General features: G+C 44.7%; 2 protein-coding genes across 12 annotated transcripts in view; both read right to left on the bottom strand.

Annotated features, from left to right (window-relative positions):
- Positions 1–74: 74 nt before the first annotated feature.
- Positions 75–11,552, bottom strand: LOC130513091 (F-box only protein 33). The gene is made up of 6 exons (XM_057011668.1): positions 10,986–11,552; positions 9,058–9,168; positions 8,612–8,772; positions 8,321–8,529; positions 7,926–8,223; positions 75–7,770 (listed from the first exon to the last, which is right to left on the bottom strand). Exons 1-6 carry the CDS (start codon positions 11,414–11,416, stop codon positions 7,505–7,507), a joined length of 1,476 nt encoding a protein of 491 aa, XP_056867648.1. The 5' UTR covers positions 11,417–11,552; the 3' UTR covers positions 75–7,504.
- Positions 11,553–12,241: 689 nt separating this feature from the next.
- LOC130513096 (uncharacterized) overlaps positions 12,242–25,711 on the bottom strand; it is a 15,837-nt gene continuing 2,367 nt past the window's right edge. For 2 of the 11 annotated variants that reach the window (XM_057011677.1, XM_057011682.1), the window contains exons 2-11: positions 24,137–24,264; positions 19,673–19,792; positions 19,506–19,533; positions 19,349–19,432; positions 15,411–15,538; positions 15,184–15,300; positions 15,017–15,044; positions 14,835–14,942; positions 14,599–14,757; positions 14,247–14,533 (exon numbers count right to left, since the gene is read on the bottom strand). In XM_057011677.1, the coding sequence (XP_056867657.1) occupies positions 14,424–14,533; positions 14,599–14,757; positions 14,835–14,942; positions 15,017–15,044; positions 15,184–15,300; positions 15,411–15,538; positions 19,349–19,432; positions 19,506–19,533; positions 19,673–19,792; positions 24,137–24,264 (1,010 nt within the window). In that variant the 3' untranslated portion in view covers positions 14,247–14,423. Of the gene's footprint in view, positions 12,347–14,246; positions 14,534–14,598; positions 14,758–14,834; positions 14,943–15,016; positions 15,045–15,183; positions 15,301–15,410; positions 15,539–19,348; positions 19,433–19,505; positions 19,534–19,672; positions 19,793–24,136; positions 24,265–25,510; positions 25,655–25,711 lie in introns of those variants that run through there. The other 9 variants (XR_008946611.1, XM_057011681.1, XM_057011683.1 and 6 more) reach the window with 9 other exon arrangements.

The raw sequence follows: 25,711 nt of genomic DNA, 5'->3' as shown, positions 1-25,711 counted from the left end.
TGTTGAAGCCAGTGTATCCAGAATGTTACAGGAGCTAAAAGGGATGGGTTAAATAAAGACAATGGAAACAAACATCCATTTCAAATGTTTTATTCACAGACTAAAAGTAGCATTCATTCAATATTAATTCAAATCCACATTTACCGGATTGACCTCTCGAGCGTACACCATTTATCAGTGAAGAGGTCTTACATGTTGGAGGGGTGTAAGCCATCGTCCCCTTTTCCACATAACAGAACCATTGATCAACAGTGTTCTGTGGAAAATGCGTCTTCTCTTCCGAGAGGACAGCGTCCCTGCAGATCAAATCCCCAAAATAAAGCATCTGTAAAGGTTTCACCGGAGAAGTTTACATACACACAGAGTACATAGCTCTCACATTTATCCAGCAGAGGTCATTGTGCAGCAGAACCTTCCCGTGTTGGCTACACCAAATGAGGCAGCCTGCAACACAATTCTATCCAAATCAACAGGTGAAGCTACAATGAACCTACACCCAGATGTTTGCCAAACTCCGGTATGATTGGAAGCTTGCTGAAGAGCAGAAAAAGGCTTTGTGATCTGAAGCCTTGTCCAGTTGTGTTTGTGTGCGTTGTGCATGATGACGCACGTGCAGGAAGAAAGTTAAACCCAGGGCTGTGTGCAGACCAGAAACAATCCCACATTGATAATGACCAGAATGTTCAACATTTAGGATGGTAAAACCATTTATTTCCACAAAGAAAGAAAAAGAAAAACACGCACGCCACAACAACATAGCTTTGATTTACAAAGTGTGATTTCAGAATATACTTTATGTTCATAAACTGAACCGAGACATGTGTTGCATAAGAGTATACCATGGTAACGCATTGTCAATACCTATACAAATATGCACTGTGAGTTATATATATCTATATATTTATATAATATCTATTCATAGAGTTTCTATTTCTTCCTCTGTGATTCTCTAAAGATGCAGCCGGGCGCTGTCAGCACTGCTTGTGCCCCCTTGTGGCCACTAGTAAGACTGCTGTTATTGCAAACTGTCCTGATTTTAAACAAATGCACAACATTCGTACCACGATAAAACTAGGGGCCGTCTGGCAAGTCTCACAGAGACCAAGAGTGAGCCCGCCGTCACCGCTGCTGTCGCCGGGTTGGCCGACCGGAATCAAAAGATCTCAATACTCAAATGATAAGATTTCAGAAATCATCATAAGGCCAAGTATTATCATTGCAACTTCTTACCTCTACATCTGCAGGTGAACAGTGACAAGAAATGAAAAGACAAAACGGAAAAACAAGAACGGGGGTGAATTATATGCATTCCTCTTGCATAGTTGTGAGGCTGGATTGGGCAGCAGGCCTGCCTGCCTGGCTAATTAGGAGCTTTGGCACTCCTGACTGGACAAGAAAGACTTTGTTTAGCAGCCAGAAACATCAGAGCCACAGAAATGAGACGTGCACCGAGCACGTCTGTCGGTTCCTTGATGTAACCGGGCACAACCGCTAAACCGACAAGGTTTAGCTCGTGCTGTAAGTGCCATGTATCATTTCTGTTAAAGATAGCCTGCCGAGCTGACGGCAAAACCCTTAAAATAATCGTTAGACTGAGATGACTGTGACTCGGCTGGTAGGACAGCTTGACCGTCGACTATCACTGGGAGCTCAGACTTGAGGCTCTTGCTGTGACTAGCTGCTAATAGTCTGACCCTCTCCTTCATCCAGATTATACACATTCATCCGTATCTGTTACACAGGACTGATTTCATACCAGTGCGATGCACATCCAGTGTTTTTTTCCCCTCAAACTAACAGAAACGTACACAAGGGATGTTCAGATTCTTTACATTCTTGCTGGAGTCCAGCTCTACATGAGCCCATTCAGAGGTCGTGCATGTACAACTAGTAGTCTGGTAGATTTGGATGTGTTAAAAAAAAAAAGAGAGAGAGAGAAAAGCAGGAAGCATCAGTAAATATCACCGTGAGAAGAGAAAAAACCCTGTCCATAATCTTGAATTACCTCTGAAGCTATTTACAAAGATGATGTTCACATTGCCCAAAATATTTTGTAGCTTGAAATTACTTTAAACCAACATTTCAAAACTGGTATCACTTCTGTGTGACGATCAAAGCGGAAATGAAACTGAAACGACTGGGCCTGTGGGCTGATGGAGACCCGATTTGTTGCTTTGGTACTAAAATCACGCACATTTTCCCGTTCCTTCACCCTTGAACACCGATGTCACCAGCGCAGAGTAAACTGAGACTAAACCAGCCTGGCGGGAGACTTGGATCTGCATCACACAGTTCTAACCTGTCACGAAGGCCAAATAACGATGGAAGGAAGGAAACAATAACTAAAGCCAACATGCACGGGCAGGAACTGCAGGCGACGGCCTCCAGCTCTCATCTACAGCCTTGAATTGGGGCTGAGCTCATTAAAAACAAAGCCCAGAGTCTCCAGCTGCCACTTCAGGGACACTCGCTGTGTCATTTCATGTGCAATCAGCGGTCTGATGTCCTGCATTAATGTATGGGGGCCCCCCCATCGATGACCCTCACGGTGGACAGGACTGATGTTGCTCTCACGCCTCGCCCTTCCTCTGGCAGGCCAACGGCAGCGGCCTCGCCACGAAGGAAAAAAGCCCGAACTGGCAGCGGCGGCGCACGTTTGGAAGAGCCGGAAACGCTCGCTTCTAAACAGGAACCACACCTCTGTTCTGCTCAGCCCTGCTGGTAGTCTGGTGCGATGTCCGATGCTGCGACCCGGACGTGTGTGAAAACAGTCAAGATTTTAAAAAAATAAAGAGAGAATAATAGTTAAAAATGATAGCGTATGTGAAGAGCGTAGCCAGATAGTAAGCTGCAGTCAAACGTCCCCTAACTTAAAAAGACCAGACAAGAGCCCATCAGAGCTTCTACGGAACATGAGCGTGTGACCAGTGCTCTGCCAGAATAGAACCGCAGGGGTCACCCGGAGGTTTGTTTGGCCTTGACATGTTCTGATATCCAACTTCCCCTTCTCCGCTAGGTGTTCTTTTCTCCTCTAGTAACACATGGAATGGATGGAGGAGTGAGGTCTTGAGCAACTTGTTGCCATGGTCCAACCCAAGACTCTTCTGCTTAAACCTCCCATAATTATACAGCTCACTGCTCCGGACTGCCGCGGCCTTTTTTTTGTTGCTCTGCCTCAGCTACATGCAGTCATGCAGTCATGTAGTCTAGACCCTGAGTGCCTTTCATAGAGAGGAATTCGAGAACGTGAGCGCACAAACAGGTCGGCTTCGGTCGCTCTTTCCATCATCCACATGACAGTGCTGACGTTTGAACTGGCCTGGCACAGTGGTCGCAGTATGAAGAGAGACGGCAAGAAAAACCCATGGATGACATTTCAAACTGGAAAAGCGTTACACTGAGATGCTGAGTGTGGAAGGATACTGGACCGGCCTCCTGCCAGCGTGTGCGTACATGGGCACTTCAGATAGACTTGTGTCTGTTTGTTCCACTGTGGTCTTTGGCAGCTTAAAAAACTAACACACCAAGGAAGTAGAACAGATCCAGTGACTCCCATTACTCATATGAGCTAGCAGGGATGGACAAATCCAGTCCAGGGCTGGAGTAATGCTGGGTTTTGTGTCCTACCAGGCAGAAAAGCTTTGACCATTGGCTACCTGTAGGATAGAAAACCCGGTTTGTACTGACCCAGGGACCGGATTCCCCCCCATCCCTGAGCTCGAGGCCTGAGCGATTGTAACTTTCCCTCCGACTGTACCCTGAGAACAAACGAGTTCCATTCCCGTTTCCTGCTGCATCACAAGCGACAGGATCGCCGCCCGTCCAACTCCACGCCGGAAACACAAACGCACTCGTGGGAAGAAAAAAAAAAAATTAAATTAAAAAAACACGACGCAGACGTTCACACTCTTCACGCGTACGCTCTTCGATGCCCACAGCCACAAAACATACAGGCCTGTGTTGTGAAGCCTAACAATTCTATCCTCTACTGCTTCTGCTAACAACCACGGCGACACCACAAATACACAACGCTAAAAGGAACAAAGCAGGGAGGGCAGAGGTGTAAGACTCTGGGCATTGGATGGCTTCAGATTTGAGGATTGGCAAATATACAAATGAGCTTTTTTTCCCCCTCAAATGCCAGAGTGTAATGAGAAGTCTTACTGGTCAAACATTTTCACACCTTTTTCTCATCTGGTGAGAACAATATTCAGCTCGGTGTCACAGGACTGTGAAGGTTTCGGAGACACACTCGAGGCTCAAATCAGTTATGGAATAGAAATAGTCTAGAGGGATCTAGATCAACATCCATTTGGGGAAAATCAGATCCCCTCAGTGAAGGATACTGGCCAAAGAGGAATATTTGAGCATGGAGCCCGTGGAGAAAAGGGAAAAAGAAGACATGTGGATCAGGGTGGGTTTGTAAAAATCAAAAAAATCCAATGACTCTGTTGTGTTGTCTTAACTATAATTACATTCTGCCGGAGACTGCGGTGATTGGCCCACCCTGTTAGACAGATGATACATCAACGCAACACAAACATCTTAAACCCCACACATAAAACGAGCTGCGTAAAATTCTAAAAATGCATAAACTAAAGGAGGAAGATGAGATTTTGTTTTTAAAAACCCAACATCATTTGGTCTGACCTGTTGGTACTACCGCCCCACTTCTGAGAGGGTAAAGCCTCTATATACAACCACCGGCAGCCTTTAAAAGAAACTCTTGGTACCAGAGTGCATTAATCCTGAGATAGGACTGGAGAGATTATCATGGCTACGCCGTCACGGTCCCTTAACAACTGAGCAAACATTTGGTAACCACAGGGCCCGCCACTGGGACCGCTTTAAGATTCGAGCAAAGTGCTAGTACGCTGTACAACTGTAGGTCTGTGTCAGTACATGGAAACAAGAGAGTCTAAACTACAGACCTCTACGTGGAGCTCTGAGTCTGGAACGTCCATGCCTCTGCTTCTAAAGTGCCGTGGTGTGCTCAGGAGTAACTCAGCCGAAGCCGTCGTGGGTACTGACGTATCGGGCCCAAACCTTTGAGTCGCCCGGTAAACTTCCAAGGAAGCGGGGAAACCCCCGACAGGTCACCTGTGGACCAAAGCAGCCGCGGTTTCACCACAACATGTGGCCCAGCTCACATTCAGCACTATTTGGTCAGCGACGCTCGGCTTCGGTCCTCGCTCAGATTTCCACGCCGCGTGGACCGCCCCCCCCCCCCTCCCTCCCCCAACCCACACATTCATTTATCAAGGCAAAGGCATCACTTCACTAACATCTTCCAAAAAAAATTAAATTAAATTAATACCTTCATGTTGGTTAAACGTTACGCTGAAGAGTCAAACGAGACTGCCCACGCCACAATGAAGTATTTCCACCCTACATTCACTTCAAACATTAACTGGGCCCAGTTTCGCCCCCCCGCCCCCCTTTACCGATATTACCCAACAGGCCCCAGCTCGGCTTTTGCCGTCCTTCAGCTTATCAATTAACCTTAATCTTTGAAAACAAATGTATGATTAGGTCTGTTACCCCCCGCATCAAAGGCAGAGGTAAATGTTTTCGATGGCGAGGACATTGACAATAATTGTATCCAGAAAATTAGGAGCTGTTTCCAAGGCAACTGTGACTCAAGAGAGACAAAACTAAAAAACAAAAAAACAAAACAACCACAACATCTTAGTCTAACTGATTGTATCACACAACTTAATAACACCACCACTACCAATGTCCTGGTCATGTAGTGATGGGAAAAGCCTACCTGAGACAGAGTATTCTACGACATGTGACCTAAATCTTGTGCTGTAGGTGCCACTTTATAGAAAAATAAGCAGTGTACCGTCAGTAGAAACTACAATCTCCACTCAGCTGTTGCTCGTTGTGGCAGAATATCCATCCGCCAGGTGTGTCTGCACACACAGCCTTACAGTTCGCCTTCGACAGGAACCAGAAATAACCGGCATCAGAGCGAAACGCCGGGTCCATATACATTCGGACCTCTCTCGGCCCTTTACCGTCAAACCTTCTGCTCAATTTACCATGGAGGGAGAGTTCGATCCGCGAAGTCGCCCGCGTTAACCGCAAAAAACCGTAAGAAGCTCTGTCTCGGCACAATGATGGTTCAACGTGGCTTCAGCACAAACACAGAAGTCAGAGATTTGTCAAACACAAATATGGCATTATGGAATAAGACTTTTCCTTTTTTTTGCGAGGCGGGGGTCAAGCGAGAGTCTGAATTTTTAAAAAAAGTAACCACAGCTCTTTGACAAAGTGTCTGTGAAAACAGCGACGCTGGTCAGGAAGAGTCGACCCCTGACGGAGAGCAAAAGCAACTATATTCACTCTGAATACAGCGGCGAATGCAGCCTTGCAACCAGCTCACTACAGCGCCAACCACAACAGTTACGTTGTATCGAGACTTGCCGAGTCCTGTTAGCTCGGCTCCGATGTCGGATGGAAGACGAGGCTCCCTGTTAAAAATCAACTCCCGAGCTTTCCCCTGCTTTTAAATCAGGATGGTGCCCCGACGTGGCTGCCAAAGAAAGCAGCATTCAACCAATGAGCCGCCACGCTGCTGGTAAGGCTTCCAGACCAGTGGACATGAAGGGGGGTGCTCGGCCGGAGCACCGGCAGGAGCAGCCATGGTTGTGTTAGCAAGGAAGTGGTTAGCATGCAAATTATATATATGTGTCACTAAAGTGGAGCAGAAAGCAAAATAAAACTATATATATATATAAAGAAAGAAAAAAGGTAATCGCCAGAGTGAGTAAATGTCACTGGGGGAAAAAAAAATAAAATCCCCACTCGGGCCTTAACCTGCTGGCCTGTGCTGTTCTACAGTAGCAACAAGCAGGGTATTAATATTGATGTATTTAAATACCAACACAGGCAAAGAAATCATCACACAGGAAAACGTCAGACAGATCAGGGAGCTCAAACCCCTTATAATGACAAAAAAGTGTGGGGGGGGATCAAAGTTACATCACACAGAAGCTCTGGAGGTTATTCTGGTGCTGGAGACACACGCAGAGCTCCCGCTGATCAAGACCAGACCAGACTGGATGGCTGATGTCGGACCAGGGGGAACGGGAAGCAGACCACAAATCGATTTTCCCTCAAACTGAATACATTGTCACAGGAACATTAAGTTCTGACTTGGCAGCTCTAATAAGATTTCCTTTTAAAAGCAACTGAAATCATTCGTTTGTTCTTCTAACTCAATTAATTGCGGAAATTCAAGTGGTCGCGCTGGCGAAATGGGAATAACCGGGATAATCGCGGGCAATTTTGGGGTGCTAAAATAAACAAACATAAAATGCGTTAAAATAAACCAAAACAATCAGTGCACGTGAGGTAATGTGACAGGACTGACTGTTATTTTTTTGCACTTTTCATTTCCTGTTGACGTCAGGGGTTGGTGGTCTGGTTGACGCGGACTGGTCTCGTCTGGTCTTGACAGCGTTTTATCCGACATGTTTCGAGCCGACGTCCCTGCCTACATGCCCATGCTGAAGGTCTTCAGCTCGTGGTGGAAGTGCTGGGTGGGTTCTGACAGAACCAGGCTGGAGTCCAGGCAGGGGTGCCAGACACGGCCGAGGCCCAGAGAGACCTCTTTGACCAGGTTGAGCAGCGGGTCGCCCTCCATGCCCACAGACTGGTCCGGATCAAACTCGATGCTCTCTTCAGAGACGGTCAGGACGCGAAGGCTAGAGCCTCGCAGTCGCGAGATGGCCACCAAATTATGGGACCATATGGTGTAACCTTCAGAGGGACAGAGAGGACTGACCCGTTAGACCCAACCTTTGCAGTTTTTTCAGTATAAAACGGTTCTGAAGACACAAACCACACTACAAGAAGCCAGTTCAACTTGTGGTTACCCACCTAAGCTAATCCAAGAACATAGAAAACGGACTCACCGTGAATAACCAGCACAGCCAGTTGTGTACACCTCCAGGCCAACAGGACCAACGGGTCTTCGTTGCGATTGACAGTGAGGTCGGGGAAGTCGGGATCGTCCCTCAGGAGCAGGAAGTGAGTCAATGTTTTGTTGTACTGCTGCGATATTAATTCCAAAGTGGCGTCCGACACCAGTGTGTGATAGCTGTCGAGGTGGAGGCGCTCCAGAGGTAGGCTGGGCTTTAGGACCCGAAGGAGCTCCGAGTTGTCCACCTCCAGGGCCATGACGTACACGCGCAGATTGGTGCTCACGCGAACCTGTCCGCCGCCGGGCACACAAAAGGAGGAAGCAATATTTCAATACGGAGTCTTTGGGAGTGGACAGAAATGGCGTTAACGGACAAAGGGGTGTGACCAGTGCTTTCCAGTCGTCCTCTGTGGCGGTCCCTTCCAATGGCTTGAACTCCAGGGCAGCCCCGTTTAGCAGCAGGGAGAGGCGGTGCAGTGGAGTCCGGCAGGGCGACGCCAGCAGGCCGCAGAGCTCGGACGTCATATCGGAGAAATCCAAAGCCAGGGAGTGAAGATTGGACAAACGATCCAGCTCTGATGGTGTGATGAGGGGACCTGAACAACATGAAACAGACGCGGCATTGAGGAATTTGTCATTTTAAGCCAATTGCTTCAGACAAGTCCCATCCACGCATACCCAGCTGGTGATCCAGTAAACTGAGGTGCTGCAGGGTCCCAGCAGAGGGATTGGACAAGCAGGCTAAAGAGCAGGGAGTTACCAAACCCAGCATGAAGCTACAAGACAACCACCTGAGCTGCCTGCTGTTAGACAACATCTCCATGAACAACTGCTGGATTCTGTAGGAAACAGAGGGAGGGAAATAAGAGACGGGTGGAGAGAATTAGTCACCGTTCTGACCAGTGCTTCCTATTTGTTCAAGATAAATCCAGCTCCTCCGAAGAAAAGCCTCAGCATATAAATGCCAATGCTGCATTGAGCCCAAATCAAGATGTGTGTTTAACTGCTGCAGAAGCTTATTGAACGCAGCACAACGCTCGGTTTCAACGCCTTATTTCCTTGTCAGGTAAAGCGGCTGGAGAGGAGCATCAAAGATGTCAGAAAGATGATGACGTCAGCCTTACTCGTTAATCTTTTTGTCCCCCTGGTGGATCTGGTGGAGGTTGGAGCCGTCCAACAATCCCTCCTGCTGCAGGACACACGTGTCCCCGTACAGGCTGAGTTTCTGCAGGTTTCTACAGAACAACAGAAAGCGTAAAAAACGATCGATAACAGGAATCATCGCAGAATTTTGAGAGCATAAAAACAGGAGTGTTGCCGTTAAAGACACCAGGATGAGGTGCTTTGACCCCCCCCAAATTAATAAACAACAAAGTATCATCAGTATAGAGGATTCCAGGTATCAAGATATGACTGATATGACAGGAAACAAACAAAATAACATCCTTGGTTCTCAGGTTTACGTGGTGGACGACAAGAACGTCACCTTTTGACAAAAATGGGGGGGACAGCTTCTCTTCCTAAAGGTAACAGCAACGCGAAATAAAAGAGCGACGCACAACGCAGAGAGGATGTGTGTGAGAACGCTGCACGAGTTACAGCGAGCGACGCGCAACACCGAACCGCACAGGCCTGCAAAGGGAACGCTGTAACTGCCTTTCACCCCACTTCCTCTTGATTATCGGCGAGCCAGAAAGCCCCAGCAACGAACCCGCAACAGGTCTGCGTACAGCTACTTAGTGTCTCGAGCTTAACGACGCACAAACGTCTCAACGTGGTTTAACATGGGCGCTAAGGTTAAACAATCACAGGAGGAAACAACAAGAAGGGACCAGTTGTGTTAGCGTACAAAGGGTTTTGCACACCAACAGCGCGTTTAAGCAAGGATCACTCGCAATGTTGACTTTTACTGGAACTAGAGCCGAACGCATTAAGATCTGAGCCATCAGCCAACACGAGCTAACCCTCCGTGTTCAGTGGAATCTTGTAAATCAGTGCTGCTTATGCTCCTCAAAAGGTATTGAAGCACATTCAATGGGGAGGTGGATGTCAAAGACGCCTGAAATACCATCAATGTCCTTCACATTCAGAAATTCTTATGTTCCATCGAGGCCTCCTGACCTGACCTTGGGGTTTTGGGTGCAGGATGAACCGTTCTTTCAGAATAAGACATCAGAGTGCATCAGAACCTGTGGGTTTATTGAGCATTTGGTAAAGGAAGTGGCACATTTCAGACTTTTGCTGTTGGAAAACACCATAAAGTGAAACTTAATTGGGCGAGAGGATCTGATCCATCACAGCCCATCTCATTAACACCAAAAAAAGGAACCCATTGAGAAATGTTGCGCATTTCTGCAACCTCCCAATATGAATTCACATCAATACAAAGAATAACACAATAACGGGTGCCATTCAACAGCCGGAACGAAGTGAAGACGTTGGAAGCTTCCGAAAGGCAGAATGAACGAGGGCTATAATGGAGAATGTAGGAGAAGGCAGACAATTCTGCCCTCAACCGAGAGATTTAGGTTTATTTCCTGCAGATCTCGACCTTAACCCGGTCACAATTTCCCGGACGACCGATGCACACACATCTTCTGCGACTCAAAAAGGCATCAGGGCTTAATATGTCTAAACTATAGAGAGTGTCGGTGCTGAGATCAGCAAACTACAGACGACAAAGCCTGACCCCGACGACCACTGTAGCGCAGCTAAAGCGCAACAAAAGCAGCCCGACCAAGCAGAAAACAAAACGACACGCTACACATCGCCCCAAACACAGCTAAAATGTCAAATTGATGATGACTAGGGGGGTAAAAGATGGTCGGGTGGGAGCCGTTAGCTGTCAATTGCGACGCAAAGACCCTCTTACGTAACTCCTAATGTCAGTTTCTGTTTGTTTATAGCTAACTAGCCGGCTAGCTGCTAGCTCACTACGCTGCGCCAAACGCAGCCAAATGGCACAAACACGGGAATGTCACGCAAATTTCTCTGGCGTGAAGCGACGCGACACCGCGGGGCGACATCTTGACATCGGCGAGCAGAACCGTACCTGTTGTTGCGGATGCCCGCGAGCACGCAGAGCACCTGGTCCAAATAAGCGGCCATGGCGTCCCTCCATCGCTCCGACAGCTGTGGGTCGTTATCGGGGCCGTGAGGCTGGTCCATCCTGTCGCTGTTGAGCGGGACAATATAGCCGTCCACCGGCGCCAGCTCCAGCTGCAGCTCCCGCACGAAGGAGCCGAACTTCCGCATCAGGAACTCCAGTTTCGGGGTCTCGTCGGAGCTGGGGTTGCCATCGTTACGGCCGGCGCCGATTCGTAGTTTGAGTTCGGTCCATAACGCGGGGTAGAAGAGACACTCCCTCCACCGGGAACAGACGGCCGAGGCCCGGAGCTTGTCTCGGTCGGACAGAAAGGAGAATATGTGGACAATAAGCTCGCTGGGCAAAGCCATGGCTCCGAGACCCCCGGACAGAGCCATGGCGAGCAAACGAAGCGGCCAAGGAAAAACAAAAACAGTCGGGTATAAAATAAAAAATAAATGTTGCAATAAAATCGTGCGCTGCACGCAGCGGACGTCTGCGACACTTCCTCCTCTCTCGGAAAACAATCCGGTTGTGAGCTTTACCTTCAATACTATTGGGCGGTACCACTTCTGGGCAAGGCGAGGGGGGGAAACAATGGGCTGAACTCGTACATTTATCTCTATCGGGGAGTAAGAACGCCAATTCCTTCCTTAAAAAGGATAATAAATTATTTTTATGGCGTGTTTCAAAAGAGGCCGTCATTTGTTAAATCCATCATCTCAACTGCGTGGGATGATGGATTACTTAGCTCCATGTGGAGGGAATGGTTGAGTCCTAAAGCGGTGTTATTTTTGCCATATCTCTTTTCTCCCCAAGTAGGCAGTGTTTTACCAAATGTTTAAATTAAATTTAAAAAAACGAACCAAAGAAAATCACAAAGACACGTTATTTCTACCCAGTTACCAGCGTTTGGGGACAATGGGTTGAATTTACAAGCTTTTTTTCCCCGTGTTAAATCCCACAGACCAAAGACATGTATCGGGAGACACGACATGACATAAGAATTGGCTACTAGTTGGAGCAAAAGCCACTGGTGATATTGTGAATGTTCTCCTGATTACTGGAGGAAGCAGCAGCAGCTCTGGGATCATCGTTGCCCCAGGCCATTTTGCCCCACTGGCAACAATTGTTGCCTAAGAGTATCACTGTCATTTTTGACTCAAATCAAAAAATCTCAAAGGTACTAATGCAACATTTACAATTATATACTAGTAGACAACTTAAACAAAGGTTTTTATTTTTAACAAATTGTTTCCAAGTAATTCCTATCGCATGACATCATTTGCTTCCTGCTCCTTCTGGTTGGAGACATGGCAGGTGCATATCTTCCAGAAAAGAAGAACTTTTAATGATTTTCCCCCAAACATATTGATAATTATTTAATCAGTCAAGTCTCTAGAATAACGCTCAACTCAAAAATTGTACTTCGAATAACTACTTTTTTTTGTTTATGGACCCATTTCTGTCGGTGGCAACAAAAGTTGTGAGTAGCCACATAGCTTGTTGCTAACTAAAGAAAAACACCGTCTTCAGGATTGCTCCTATGTACTCATTTAAAATCGTGGAATGATGAAGAATGGCTCATTTTACTCTTTCTAGCTAAATAAATTCTGATAGTTTCAACCACCGGTCCTGCGACCCTGGTAGCAGGTACCAGCGATGCAACAACTGCGCATCATTTGCATGTGGAAAGTGTGATGTGGCGCTACATGTGGAGCGCTTCAAGAAGTACCACACTGAGTAGAACATGCATGAAAGATGGTGAAATGGATGGGAAAAATATGTTTTATTATATATATTTGTGTGTGTGTGTTTTGAGGTTCTAAAAAAAAAGATGTTAATTTAAGAATAAAGAAACCAGTTCAAATTTTTTGTTGTTTTGAAATTTATACAGGGGGAACCACCTTTTTGTCAGTATTTATTATGACTTCATTATTGTTTTGTTTTATAATAATAATAATATTGGGTGATGTTTGACCTAGTGACAAGCTGTGTGACTACTGGCAACAATTGTTGCCAGTCACAAAAATGCTATTTTCTTCAAAACAAAATATAAAATGGAAAAATTAATGCATAGCATGATTCAGAGGGACTCAACTGATAAATGGAACGTTTCACTCGCTGACACAAGTAAATACCAATCAGTATGAATCAAATGCCATCTCTGAATGACCTTTGACCTCTATAATATGGAACAATTTTTAAAAAGGTTTTGCTTTAAATATTACGAATTATCCGAATATTTGTGTGAGTTCAACAAGTGAGTTCCCTTAAATAAAATAAAACTATTAGTTATGATAATTTATTCTATCCATTTTGACTATCACCCCCATAGTAATATATATAAATATATCTTCCTCGCCCTCCTGGGAGTCTGAGGGTTCTACGCAGGATTTTAGCTGTTCTTAGGACAGAGATCCCTGATGTTGTTCCTGGTATCTGTTGCAGCCATCTACTGGTACTCAGCTTGGATGTTATTGCCCCGAGTGTCCCTATCGCGACTGGGATCATTGTTGCCTTCATACCCCATATTCTCTCTATCTCCTCTTTCAGCCCTTGGTACTTCTCCAGCTTCTCGTGTTCCTTCTTCCTGATGCTGCTGTCACTTGGGATTGCTACATCTATCACCACCACTCTCTCCTGGTGTTTATCTATAATAACCATAAACAAGAAACTCAGATATTTTGGTTTATTGTTGGTACTGGCTGAAGTGGTCATTTCTCGGTGGATTTCCAGCCTCGAATTTAGCTGCTTTCAATGTTTGTACAAGGCAGAATTTGTCATTATCAAGTGTTGATCCATAATAATATGAGGGACAACAAACAAAACAGGTCTTCTGAGATTTATGATCAGATTTGTGTTCTTGGGAGCTCAAATGAGCTTTTTGGGTTGTTTGAATAGCTCCATTTTAAAAAGTTATATGGTTTATGTAACATCCCATTATACAGCATACAGTGTTCTATTTGGGGATTTTATATCGATGTGAGGACAGCGTGATTGCCGTCGTTTGCTTGATATAACTGTCAATGTAGTCCATAACCACATAGTGGCGCTATTTCGTTTATGCTCGCTTATCATTGCATCCTCTTACTTTCCCCTTCGTCTCTCAAGTCCCTTTAAAAAGCCAAAATACATGTTTGGATGAGAACTATAACAGAGTAAAACCGTCTTCAGTCTGAAATGATTCACAACAAGCAGAAAGAGGTTGGTCTGTTTCTTTCCCCCCCATCTTAAATGCAGGGGGGGTTTTACCCTCACAGACCAGGGTAATTTCCATATTGCAAAAGACAAACACAACAATTGCCCATACTCAAACCCCTGTTGGTTCAATTACCTAAAATGGAAGTCTGACTTCTGGCCTGTTAATGTCGCCAGGCATTTGTAATGTTGCATCAGACATCTTCAGATGGACAGCTGTAGCATAGGTGTTCCAGCAGGGCCAGGTTCTTGGCCCGGTCCAGGTTCTTGGCCCGGCCCGCAAAACCTCTCGAAGATCTTTCCACGGCACGCCTCTGTTTCAAATGGCATAAAGGTTATTTTAAAACTGAACGGACCAGGACAATATGCCACTACTTACTGTTTTTGCCACCATTCGTCCCATATTTTTTCTTGTATTTGCACCACATCACCAGGACCACAGCCAGGACAACCAGGACAACCAGGACCACCAGGACCACCAGGACCACAACCAGGACAGTCTGGTCTGAACTCCCTATCAACACATGATACACAATCACTGGTAATTTTAATATTACACAATCACCAACAATTCTAATATTATTGTAAATACAATGTGGATTTAAATACACCCACCGTTTGTGACAGATGGGGGCATACCTGAACTATTATGCATGTTGCCTTTAGTCACGGGGTTTATTCTTTTTGCTGCATCTTCGTTGCTGCGAAGGTCCTCACAGGCAACTGTAAAAAGGTAATTTTCATATATTACTGACAAACTGCAGGTAAAGATGACTATGTTAGGACTTGGGCCTCACCTGTAACGTTAGCACTGTAAAATTCCCCCTGTGGAAACAGACAAAGTGAGATTTTTAATGCTTCATCAGGGGACCTGATCCGACAATAATGAGAAAGTTACACATCTCAGACAGTTGCAAAATGCATTCCTTTGGAACATTTTCCAGATATTACAAGTGTATAATACCTTGCCACATGTGGCTTTAAAGAAGAGGTGTTCTATGCACTTTAAGGTGACGAGACCATCAAGGCTGCTGTTCCACACCAGTGAAGCTTCCTCTTCATTGTTTGCAATCACGTGGTCCTGAATCGATAAATTAGTCCATCACACAGCCAAAAACAGCCTGATATTCTTAAAATACCAACAGTAACATTGGATTCCCCGAGACAGGTGAGTGCTGATGTGGTACTCACGGTTGCATTGTAGTAGCTGTAATCACAGTCTGCACCTGCAGGTCCGTCTGAGATGGTGTAGGAGAACAGGCCGCCCTTCTGGCTGAACGTCATTTGCAGCGCACAGCTGGGTGCCACAGTGACGGCTGCTGCAGGGAAAAGCCCATAAACAAGAAGCAATTTCTGTCTGTCTGTCAGTCATAATCCAAGATAAATGGATAATCAGCCTTTTGTATACCTGTACATAGTACAGAGAGTGTATACAATATACATATCAGAATATATAATATTCAGTGTGTGCAGAATGGTTGAAATGCTATTAGAGAATTCTAAAGTTATTGTGTGAGTCCGGCGGTAAAAGCAGTCATTTATGTTTATTGTGCTGCTCCACTCCGGTGGAAAAAAGCACCTTCACCCGCCCAGTTCTGTCAGGTGGGGGGGGGGGGGGGGGGGGGGGGTAATATGGATGACAGTTTCATCATCCTCTCGTTTCCCACCACCTCCACTGAGTCTAGGGGGCAAAAAGTCCCGTGTTATAGGACGGATCATTTTCAACCGCGCCAAATCGACTCGCACTTTCAAAGTATACTTGTTTTAAACTATAAACTTGACACACAATCAAGTCGACATTCGAAATAACGGAATCGCGCGAGTGCAACGGCGTCGTAAAGAACATTTACAAACACGTTAGAAGTTTTTCGATGAAATTAATAAGAACACTCACAACAGTAGAATCCTGATGCCATGAATTAACTTTGATTCTTTACACATGCAACCGCATTGAGATTAGATAAGAGTATGAGCCAAGCACCCTTAACTATGTGACTATGTCACACCCAACCTGTCTAAACGTCAGAAGTCTTTCTATGAATCCCTCCATCCATCCTCTAAGCAGAGAAGCCCAGACTCCCCTCTCCCTAGCTACTTCCTCTAGTTCATCCGGGGGGATCCCCAGACCAGTCGAGAGACATAGTCTCTCCAACGTGTCCTAGGTCTTCCCGGGGGCCTCCTACCGGAGGAACATGCCCTAACACCTCACCAGGGAGGCGTCCAGGGGGCACCCTAACTCGGTGCCCAAGCCACCTCATCTGGCTCCTCTCAACGCGGAGGAGCAGCGGCTCTACTCCGAGCTCCTCCCGGATGACAGAGCTTCTCACCCTGTCTCTAAGGAGAGCCCAGCCACCCTACGGAGGAAGCTCATTTCGGGCGCTTGTACCCGTGATCTTCTTCTTTCGGTCATTACCCAAAGCTCATGACCACAGGTGAGGGTCGGAACGAAGATGACCCGTAAATTGAGAGCTTCGTCTGTTGGCTCAACTCTCTCTTCACCACAACGGACCGGTGCAGAGTCATTACTGCTGATTACTCTTTCTATGAAATTAATAAGAATACTCACTGAACAGTAAAATCCTGATGTAGAGAGCCATAAATTCACTTCGGTTCTTCATACAACCTGCGGCACCGAGATCAGACGTGAGAGTGAGGAGTTCCCCGATCCAGGGGTAATTTACAGTTACCTAACCACGCCCACTTTAGTGACGTCTAATTGTCAAACCACAGGGAGGCGAAACCGGAAAGCACCAAGTGACAGAAATTTTTCATGTTTTTGCAGCATGTTCGTAGTCGTAACTCTTTATATTTTTGACAAGAAATATATTTATATAGAGCAAAGTATTGTAAGTTATATAAGGTTTAAGGTTTTTTTAATTGTAGAAAAATATTACTGTCCGTTTTTATCCCCATTCATGTTCAAAAACATTTACTTCTAGTGTGTTCAATAAATGTTTATCCTGTTCGGCCAGCAACCTAAAGTGTGCTTTGAGTTTTGGCCCCAGGTGCAATTGAGTTTGACACCCCTGCTCTAAGGTCTCAAACCCCTACTACTTGGCCCTGTTAACTCTAAAAATCTAAAACCTGCCTTTAAAACGACATCATCCGATTTCCCCCTCAACAATTCCTCGAGATTACGTGTTACTTTATTACCTGTAAGTGTTTCTTTAAGTGTGACTCTGCAACTCACTTTAATAGTGCTCTACTAGAACCACGGAACCCTTAGTGGCATCAGGGGCCTCTTACAGTCACACTTGAGACGACTTTGGTTCACTATCACTTAATCAATTTGTCTTTCTGACAATAACCTAATGGATCAAATTGTGACAACACAATTTTGTGTCACACACACCTTGTTGTTGTTGAGCCACAGCCACAAACATTCAATTTTCTTTTATTAAAGTCTCAAGATGAGTAGCAACAAAATAAACATTGTGATTGAAATTTAGATAAAGGTGGAGGGAGAGGTCAGAGGTCGGGAGGAGGATCAGGGTCTTTAACAAGTAGTTCTGCTGTTCTACAGCCAGATGATCCTGCTGCTGCTGTCTGGAGTGACTGGCTAGTCTGGAGACACTTGTGTTCTGAGTTTAGGTTTTCATTTTAGCTGCCTGACTGTTTTAATAAACCCAGATTGAAGTTGTTTTCTGATAAGTGGCTCCATACCTGTGGTAAAATCTGTTTTCATTTTAATAACCCCCCCAGATGATCATGATACCCCTTTATGTACGCAAACTCACCTTAATATGTTTAGATAAATAAAATTTTAAGCTGTTCTGAAACTTTAAGATGAGTTTATGGACAAACGATCAGCCTTAAATAGGGAACCGCGCCCTCTGGCGACAGCAAATATATTTAAATTTGAAGAGCAGTGATTTGACAGATGTTTGGAGTTCACTTCAACCACCAAGTACGAGGCAAACCTTTTGGTTCCAACATTTTGTAAAGGATAAAACGTACCTCTCTGTGTTTTCTAGTTGTGCTATCAACAGTAAAATAGTGAAACCACAACATTTTGGCTCATTCATCTGTATTAAAGACACGGAGCCTGATGGAGTTGACAATTTAAAGAACAACACACACATCCAGTCTGGCTTTGATGGATATTTATGGAAATTACTTGATCTTAAATCCATACATAAAAGTTAAAATAACACTGGGAACCTGGTAGACAATATAATTTAACACAGGAGTGCCGACTGGAAACACCCAACCTCTGAACTTCTCGTCGTGTTTTTGTTTTTTCCAACCAAAGAATCACAGTGAGATCGGATTGGAAAATGCCTTCATGTTGCCTCAACGTCCTGGGGGTCATTTAAAGAAGCCGTTTGCATCCTCTCAGGTACAGGAGCGATAAAAATGGTGAAGCGGATCATTGTGATTCAATGTTGCGAAAGTGTCACACAAAAGTCTCAGAGGAAAAGTGATCAGAGGCACTGACGATAAGTGTAAAACTTTGTTTTTTATTTTCAACTTCCCTCAATTAAAAAATGATTCTTTTATAAATGGTTGAAATCTGAGTGAAAAAATAGATTTTTGCATTACAATGAAAATAAGATTGTCATTTTTGTTCTCATACAATCTTATAGAATCTAAAAGCAGACTTTACATCAGCTGAGCTTAAATGCAATAATAAAAGTTCTCAAGTTAAAAAAAGTGCTTAAAAAGGTTTAACAGCATTAATGCAGATGCAGTGATGGCTGGAAATAGTGGAAGGCAGCAGAAAACAGTAGAATCTCCATTTGGCATGTATCCACTTTGGGGGGGTTTTAGACAGCTGCTGCTGTTGGTTCCAGCATAAGTCCAGGTTCTTGGCCCGGTCCACACAACCTCTCGAAGATCTTTCCACGACACGCCTCTGTTTCAAATGGCATAAAGGTTATTTTAAAACAGAACGGGCCAGAACAAATTGCCACTTCTTACTGTTTTTGCCACCATTCGTACCATATTTTTTCTTGCATTTGGACCGTATCACCAGGACCACCGGGACAGTCTGGTCTGAACTCCCTATCAACACATGATACACAATCACTGGTAATTTTAATATTACACAATCACCAACAATTCTAATATTATTGTAAATACAATGTGGATTTAAATACACCCACCGTTTGTGACAGATGGGGGCATACCTGAACTATTATGCATGTTGCCTTTAGTCACGGGGTTTATTCTTTTTGCTGCATCTTCGTTGCTGCGAAGGTCCTCACAGGCAACTGTAAAAGATAATTTTCATATATTACTGACAAACTGCAGGTAAAGATGACTATGTTAGGACTTGGGCCTCACCTGTAACGTTAGCACTGTAAAATTCCCCCTGTGGAAACAGACAAAGTGAGATTTTTAATGCTTCATCAGGGGACCTGATCCGACAATAATGAGAAAGTTACACATCTCAGACAGTTGCAAAATGCATTCCTTTGGAACATTTTCCAGATATTACAAGTGTATAATACCTTGTCACATGTGGCTTCAAAGAAGAGGTGTTCTATGCACTTTAAGGCGACGAGACCATCAAGGCTGTTGTTCAGCACCAGCGAAGGTTCCTTGTCATAGTTGTTTGCAATCACGTGGTTCTGAATCCATAAATTAGTCCATCACAGCCAAAAACAGCCTGATATTCTTAATACCAACAGCAACATTGGATTCCCCGAGGCAGGTGAAGGAGGTGTCTTATTGAACAAAAGGAGGTGGGGGGGGGGGTCGCCGTCTGTTCTGGCCCCTCCCTCAGGGATCAGCGCTCCATCACCGCAGGACGCTGATTCGATTTGGGTTCTTGTGCGGACGAAACTGTGGGCGTGACCTCGACCTCTGACCTCACCGGGGCTCCTGCGGGCTGTGTCTCGGCTCGCTCCCCCCCCCCCCAACATCTGCCCCCCCCCCCGTCTGCTGTTCTATTGATGTTGCTGCGTCTTGACCTCTGTGACCTTCAGCTCAGGTGGAAACCGCAGAATGTGGGCGGGGCTTTGACGGGTGCCCTGCTCACCTGTGACGTGTGAGCTGTTGCACCTTTACCTGGAACACGACGGTGAGGTGAACGAGGAGGGGGTGTGGAAATTAGACTGCTCTGTTACCATGGAGACCAGCCGACTGATGCTGGAGGTGTCCAATCAGCTTTGATCATGGTTGTGTTGACTTTGCTTTAGAGTTGGGACCATTTTAGCTTCGTTGTGATGGCGAAAGATCGACGTGTGTGTGGGTTGACGTGTGTGTGTGTGTGGGTCGAGGTGTGTGTGTGGGTCAAGGTGTGTCTGTCGATGTGTGTGTGGTTCGACGTGTGTGTGTGTGGGTCGATGGTCACGATTCACTCCTGAAGGTTCTGATGATGTGGGAGGACGAAGAGGTGGAACCAGATTTATATCAGATAAATCTGAAAGTCGGAGGAAGCTGAAGGGACGTTTCCGGAACTTGGAAGGAAGGAAACACGGAAGATCTTTAATTAAGAGAAATATAGACGTGAAGGAATCACCCCTTCATCCTTTGATGTGTGTGAAATCAGCTTTTATTCTGCTTGTTCTCCAGCACTTTCGGGGGTGTCTCCCACCTGGACACCAGATGGCCCTATTTGACTTTACCATAAACAAGAAACTCAGATATTTTGGTTTATTGTTGGTACTGGCTGAAGTGGTCATTTCTCGGTGGATTTCCAGCCTCGAATTTAGCTGCTTTCAATGTTTGTACAAAGCAAAATTTGTCATTATCAAGTGTTGATCCATAATAATATGAGGGACAACAAACAAAACGGGTCTTCTGAGATTTATGATCAGATTTGTGTTCTTGGGAGCTCAAATGAGCTTTTTGGGTTGTTTGAATAGCTTCATTTGAAAAAGTTATATGGTTTATGTAACATCCCATTATACAGCATACAGTGTTCTATTTGGGGATTTTATATCAATGTGAGGACAGCGTGATTGCCGTCGCTTGCATGAGATAACTGTCAATGCAGCTTATAACCACGTGGTGGCGCTATTTCATTTATGCTCTCTACCGCTCCGTCTCTTATCATTGCATCCTCTTACTTTCCCCTTCGTCTCTCAAGTCCCTTCAAAAAGCCAAAATACATGTTTGGATGAGAACCATAACAGAGTAAAACCGTCTTCAGTCTGAAACCATTCAGAACAAGCAGAAAGAGGTTGGTCTGTTTTTTCCCCCCATCTTAAATGCAGGGGGGGTTTTACCCTCACAGACCGGGGTAATTTCCATATTGCAAAAGACAAACACAACAATTGCCCATACTCAAACCCCTGTTGGTTCAATTACCTAAAATGGAAGTCTGACTTCTGGCCTGTTAATGTCGCCAGGCATTTGTAATGTTGCATCAGACATCTTCAGATGGACGTGCCCCCCACCCCACCCCCACCTTTTTTCTTCTTTCCTAAATTAACTTTAGGCATTCCGTTTGAACTGAATCGAACCATGATGACTCAACAGACAAACAATGAATCGCTGACAGGTGTAAAATCTGGTCGTGTGACAGGAAATCAGGCCACACCAGTTTCATTGGCTTATGTCTGTCGGGTGAGAAAATCCTCCTCCCAAACAAGAACACAACAAAAGGTGGTTTCCAGGGCACTTTACTTTAGATAAGAACTCGTAGAAAAGTTGATTCAAACACACACATGTTGCACATAAATAGGGTTACTTTCAAGATTTACTTTTCTATTTCCCTATGGGGATGAATATTGGAATAGCAGCCTACACATGGATGGATGGATGGATGAATATAACTGTATGGACACAAATAGCAGCAGGTGTATTTACAAAGTATAGAAATAGAATAAATAAGTAAAATACAAAAAAGATTAGAACATGAATTGATTGAGTACTTTATTGATTCCTTTGGGGGGTGTCTATCAGGGAAATTAGCATCTCCAAAAAAAACATACAGCACTGTACAAAATTACCCACCACCATTACACACCATAAAACCTATTAAAGATAATAAATAGAATAAAATAAGAAATAAAATAAATATAAGAATGAATTAAAATAGAATATAAATATAAAACTATAAAAATTTAAATAAATGAATAGATGGATGAATGAACTGAATGAATGGATGTCACAGTATTATGTTATTGCAGTGTATCCAGTCCAGTTATTCCAGTTATTCCAGTCCTTCTGTCGGCCCTCCTCCCCCCCCAGGGAGGAGTTGAACAGTCTGATGGCTCGGGGGGTGAATCAGTTCCCCAGCCTGTTTGTGCTTAACTTGGGGAGGCGCAGCCTCTGGCTGATCAGGCTTCTCTGGCTGTGGACGACAGTGTGCAGAGGGTGGCGGACATCGTCCATGATGCTCCACAGCTTGTCAATAGTTCTCCTCTCTTTGCATAAATATAGAATACAGAAATAAAATTACAACATAAATATTAAATATAACCAATTACAGTATTGTGATTGAATGGGTTTGGATGAGTTATAGATGTTAAGTCCTCTGAATTTTGTGTTAAGTCCTTTACATTTTGTGTTATTTATCATTATTATAAAGGTTTAAATAGGCTATTTAAAGATTTAGTCATCTTTCATTTGTTTTGAAGTTGAGCATTTTAGTGTGAAAGGGGCGTGGTGACTTCCGGGTTTACGGTTACTCTCAAGCCGTTAAATTTGCTTTGGAGCTATACAGGAGCACACTGCCCATTGGTAAGCTAATTTTAAGTTAGTTAATAGTATAATAGTATAATTTGTACATGTAAAAGATGATAACTGTTTGCTGTGATATTTACAGAATGTTTGTTCTAGTAAGCTAGTAAGTTTAGTAAGTTTGTTCTGCTAGAAGCTGATCGCTAATTAGCGTTTACGCTAATTCGCGCTAGCGCGATAAGCTAACTTAGTTAGCATCTCAGGCTACCTTTAGCCAGCTTTCTTCTGCATGTAAAATGTTAACTTTTTACTGGTAAATACTGTTTTGTGCTGTATAATTTAGTGATTTTGATCCAGTGTAATTCATTTAGACTATATGTGCAGCTAAATGATTACTGTCTAGTGACAATTTTATATAACTTTTCATTTTGGATTAATTTCAGGTTTATGACCTGTGGTCACAGTGATTAAAATAAAAGAACATCATAAATAACCACGAGTTATTACTTCCGTGTGCTTCCTGTGGGCCTTTTCGGAGGGCCAAGACTCAAAAGTCCGAACAGTCATAAACCAAGGCCCAGTGCTAAAGAAATTGGCTGGAAAACCTTGAAGCACAGACAGAGCCCGAAGAACAAAGAAATTAAAGGACAGTCTGGTCTGAACTCCCTATCAACACATGATACACAATCACTGGTAATTTTAATATTACACAATCACCAACAATTCTAATATTATTGTAAATACAATGTGGATTTAAATACACCCACCGTTTGTGACAGATGGGGGCATACCTGAACTATTATGCATGTTGCCTTTAGTCACGGGGTTTATTCTTTTTGCTGCATCTTCGTTGCTGCGAAGGTCCTCACAGGCAACTGTAAAAAGGTAATTTTCATATATTACTGACAAACTGCAGGTAAAGATGACTATGTTAGGACTTGGGCCTCACCTGTAACGTTAGCACTGTAAAATTCCCCCTGTGGAAACAGACAAAGTGAGATTTTTAATGCTTCATCAGGGGACCTGATCCGACAATAATGAGAAAGTTACACATCTCAGACAGTTGCAAAATGCATTCCTTTGGAACATTTTCCAGATATTACAAGTGTATAATACCTTGCCACATGTGGCTTTAAAGAAGAGGTGTTCTATGCACTTTAAGGTGACGAGACCATCAAGGCTGCTGTTCAGCACCAGTGAAGCTTCCTCTTCATTGTTTGCAATCACGTGGTCCTGAATCCATAAATTAGTCCATCACACAGCCAAAAACAGCCTGATATTCTTAAAATACCAACAGTAACATTGGATTCCCCGAGACAGGTGAGTGCTGATGTGGTACTCACGGTTGCATTGTAGTAGCTGTAATCACAGTCTGCACCTGCAGGTCCGTCTGAGATGGTGTAGAAGAACAGGCCGCCCTTCTGGCTGAACGTCATTTGCAGCGCACAGCTGGGTGCCACAGTGACGGCTGCTGCAGGGAAAAGCCCATAAACAAGAAGCAATTTCTGTCTGTCAGTCAGTCATAATCCAAGATAAATGGATAATCAGCCTTTTGTATACCTGTACATAGTACAGAGAGTGTATACAATATACATATCAGAATATATAATATTCAGTGTGTGCAGAATGGTTGAAATGCTATTAGAGAATTCTAAAGTTATTGTGTGAGTCCGGCGGTAAAAGCAGTCATTTATGTTTATTGTGCTGCTCCACTCCGGTGGAAAAAAGCACCTTCACCCGCCCAGTTCTGTCAGGTGGGGGGGGGGGGGGGGGGGGGGGTAATATGGATGACAGTTTCATCATCCTCTCGTTTCCCACCACCTCCACTGAGTCTAGGGGGCAAAAAGTCCCGTGTTATAGGACGGATCATTTTCAACCGCGCCAAATCGACTCGCACTTTCAAAGTATACTTGTTTTAAACTATAAACTTGACACACAATCAAGTCGACATTCGAAATAACGGAATCGCGCGAGTGCAACGGCGTCGTAAAGAACATTTACAAACACGTTAGAAGTTTTTCGATGAAATTAATAAGAACACTCACAACAGTAGAATCCTGATGCCATGAATTAACTTTGATTCTTTACACATGCAACCGCATTGAGATTAGATAAGAGTATGAGCCAAGCACCCTTAACTATGTGACTATGTCACACCCAACCTGTCTAAACGTCAGAAGTCTTTCTATGAATCCCTCCATCCATCCTCTAAGCAGAGAAGCCCAGACTCCCCTCTCCCTAGCTACTTCCTCTAGTTCATCCGGGGGGATCCCCAGACCAGTCGAGAGACATAGTCTCTCCAACGTGTCCTAGGTTTCCCGGGGGCCTCCTACCGGAGGAACATGCCCTAACACCTCACCAGGGAGGCGTCCAGGGAGCACCCTAACTCGGTGCCCAAGCCACCTCATCTGGCTCCTCTCAACGCGGAGGAGCAGCGGCTCTACTCCGAGCTCCTCCCGGATGACAGAGCTTCTCACCCTGTCTCTAAGGGAGAGCCCAGCCACCCTACGGAGGAAGCTCATTTCGGGCGCTTGTACCCGTGATCTTCTTCTTTCGGTCATTACCCAAAGCTCATGACCACAGGTGAGGGTCGGAACGAAGATGACCCGTAAATTGAGAGCTTCGTCTGTTGGCTCAACTCTCTCTTCACCACAACGGACCGGTGCAGAGTCATTACTGCTGATTACTCTTTCTATGAAATTAATAAGAATACTCACTGAACAGTAAAATCCTGATGTAGAGAGCCATAAATTCACTTCGGTTCTTCATACAACCTGCGGCACCGAGATCAGACGTGAGAGTGAGGAGTTCCCCGATCCAGGGGTAATTTACAGTTACCTAACCACGCCCACTTTAGTGACGTCTAATTGTCAAACCACAGGGAGGCGAAACCGGAAAGCACCAAGTGACAGAAATTT

Source organism: Takifugu flavidus, chromosome 16 (assembly GCF_003711565.1).
Source record: "Takifugu flavidus isolate HTHZ2018 chromosome 16, ASM371156v2, whole genome shotgun sequence".
In the NCBI taxonomy this organism is placed as follows: Eukaryota; Metazoa; Chordata; class Actinopteri; order Tetraodontiformes; family Tetraodontidae; genus Takifugu; species Takifugu flavidus.
The sequence above is the reverse complement of the archived record's forward strand: the minus strand, read 5'-3'. Positions and strand labels throughout refer to the sequence as shown.

What these genes read in the sequence shown, in the direction of transcription:
- LOC130513091 (XM_057011668.1), bottom strand. Translation starts at nt 11,416, where the DNA reads ATGGCTCTGTCCGGGGGTCTCGGAGCCATGGCTTTGCCCAGCGAGCTT. An exon ending in TTTACTGGATCACCAGCTGG is followed by an intron (nt 8,530 to 8,611) that starts GTATGCGTGGAT and finishes CATGTTGTTCAG; the next exon opens with GTCCCCTCATCACACCATCA. An exon ending in GGCTGTGCTGGTTATTCACG is followed by an intron (nt 7,771 to 7,925) that starts GTGAGTCCGTTT and finishes GTCCCTCTGAAG; the next exon opens with GTTACACCATATGGTCCCAT.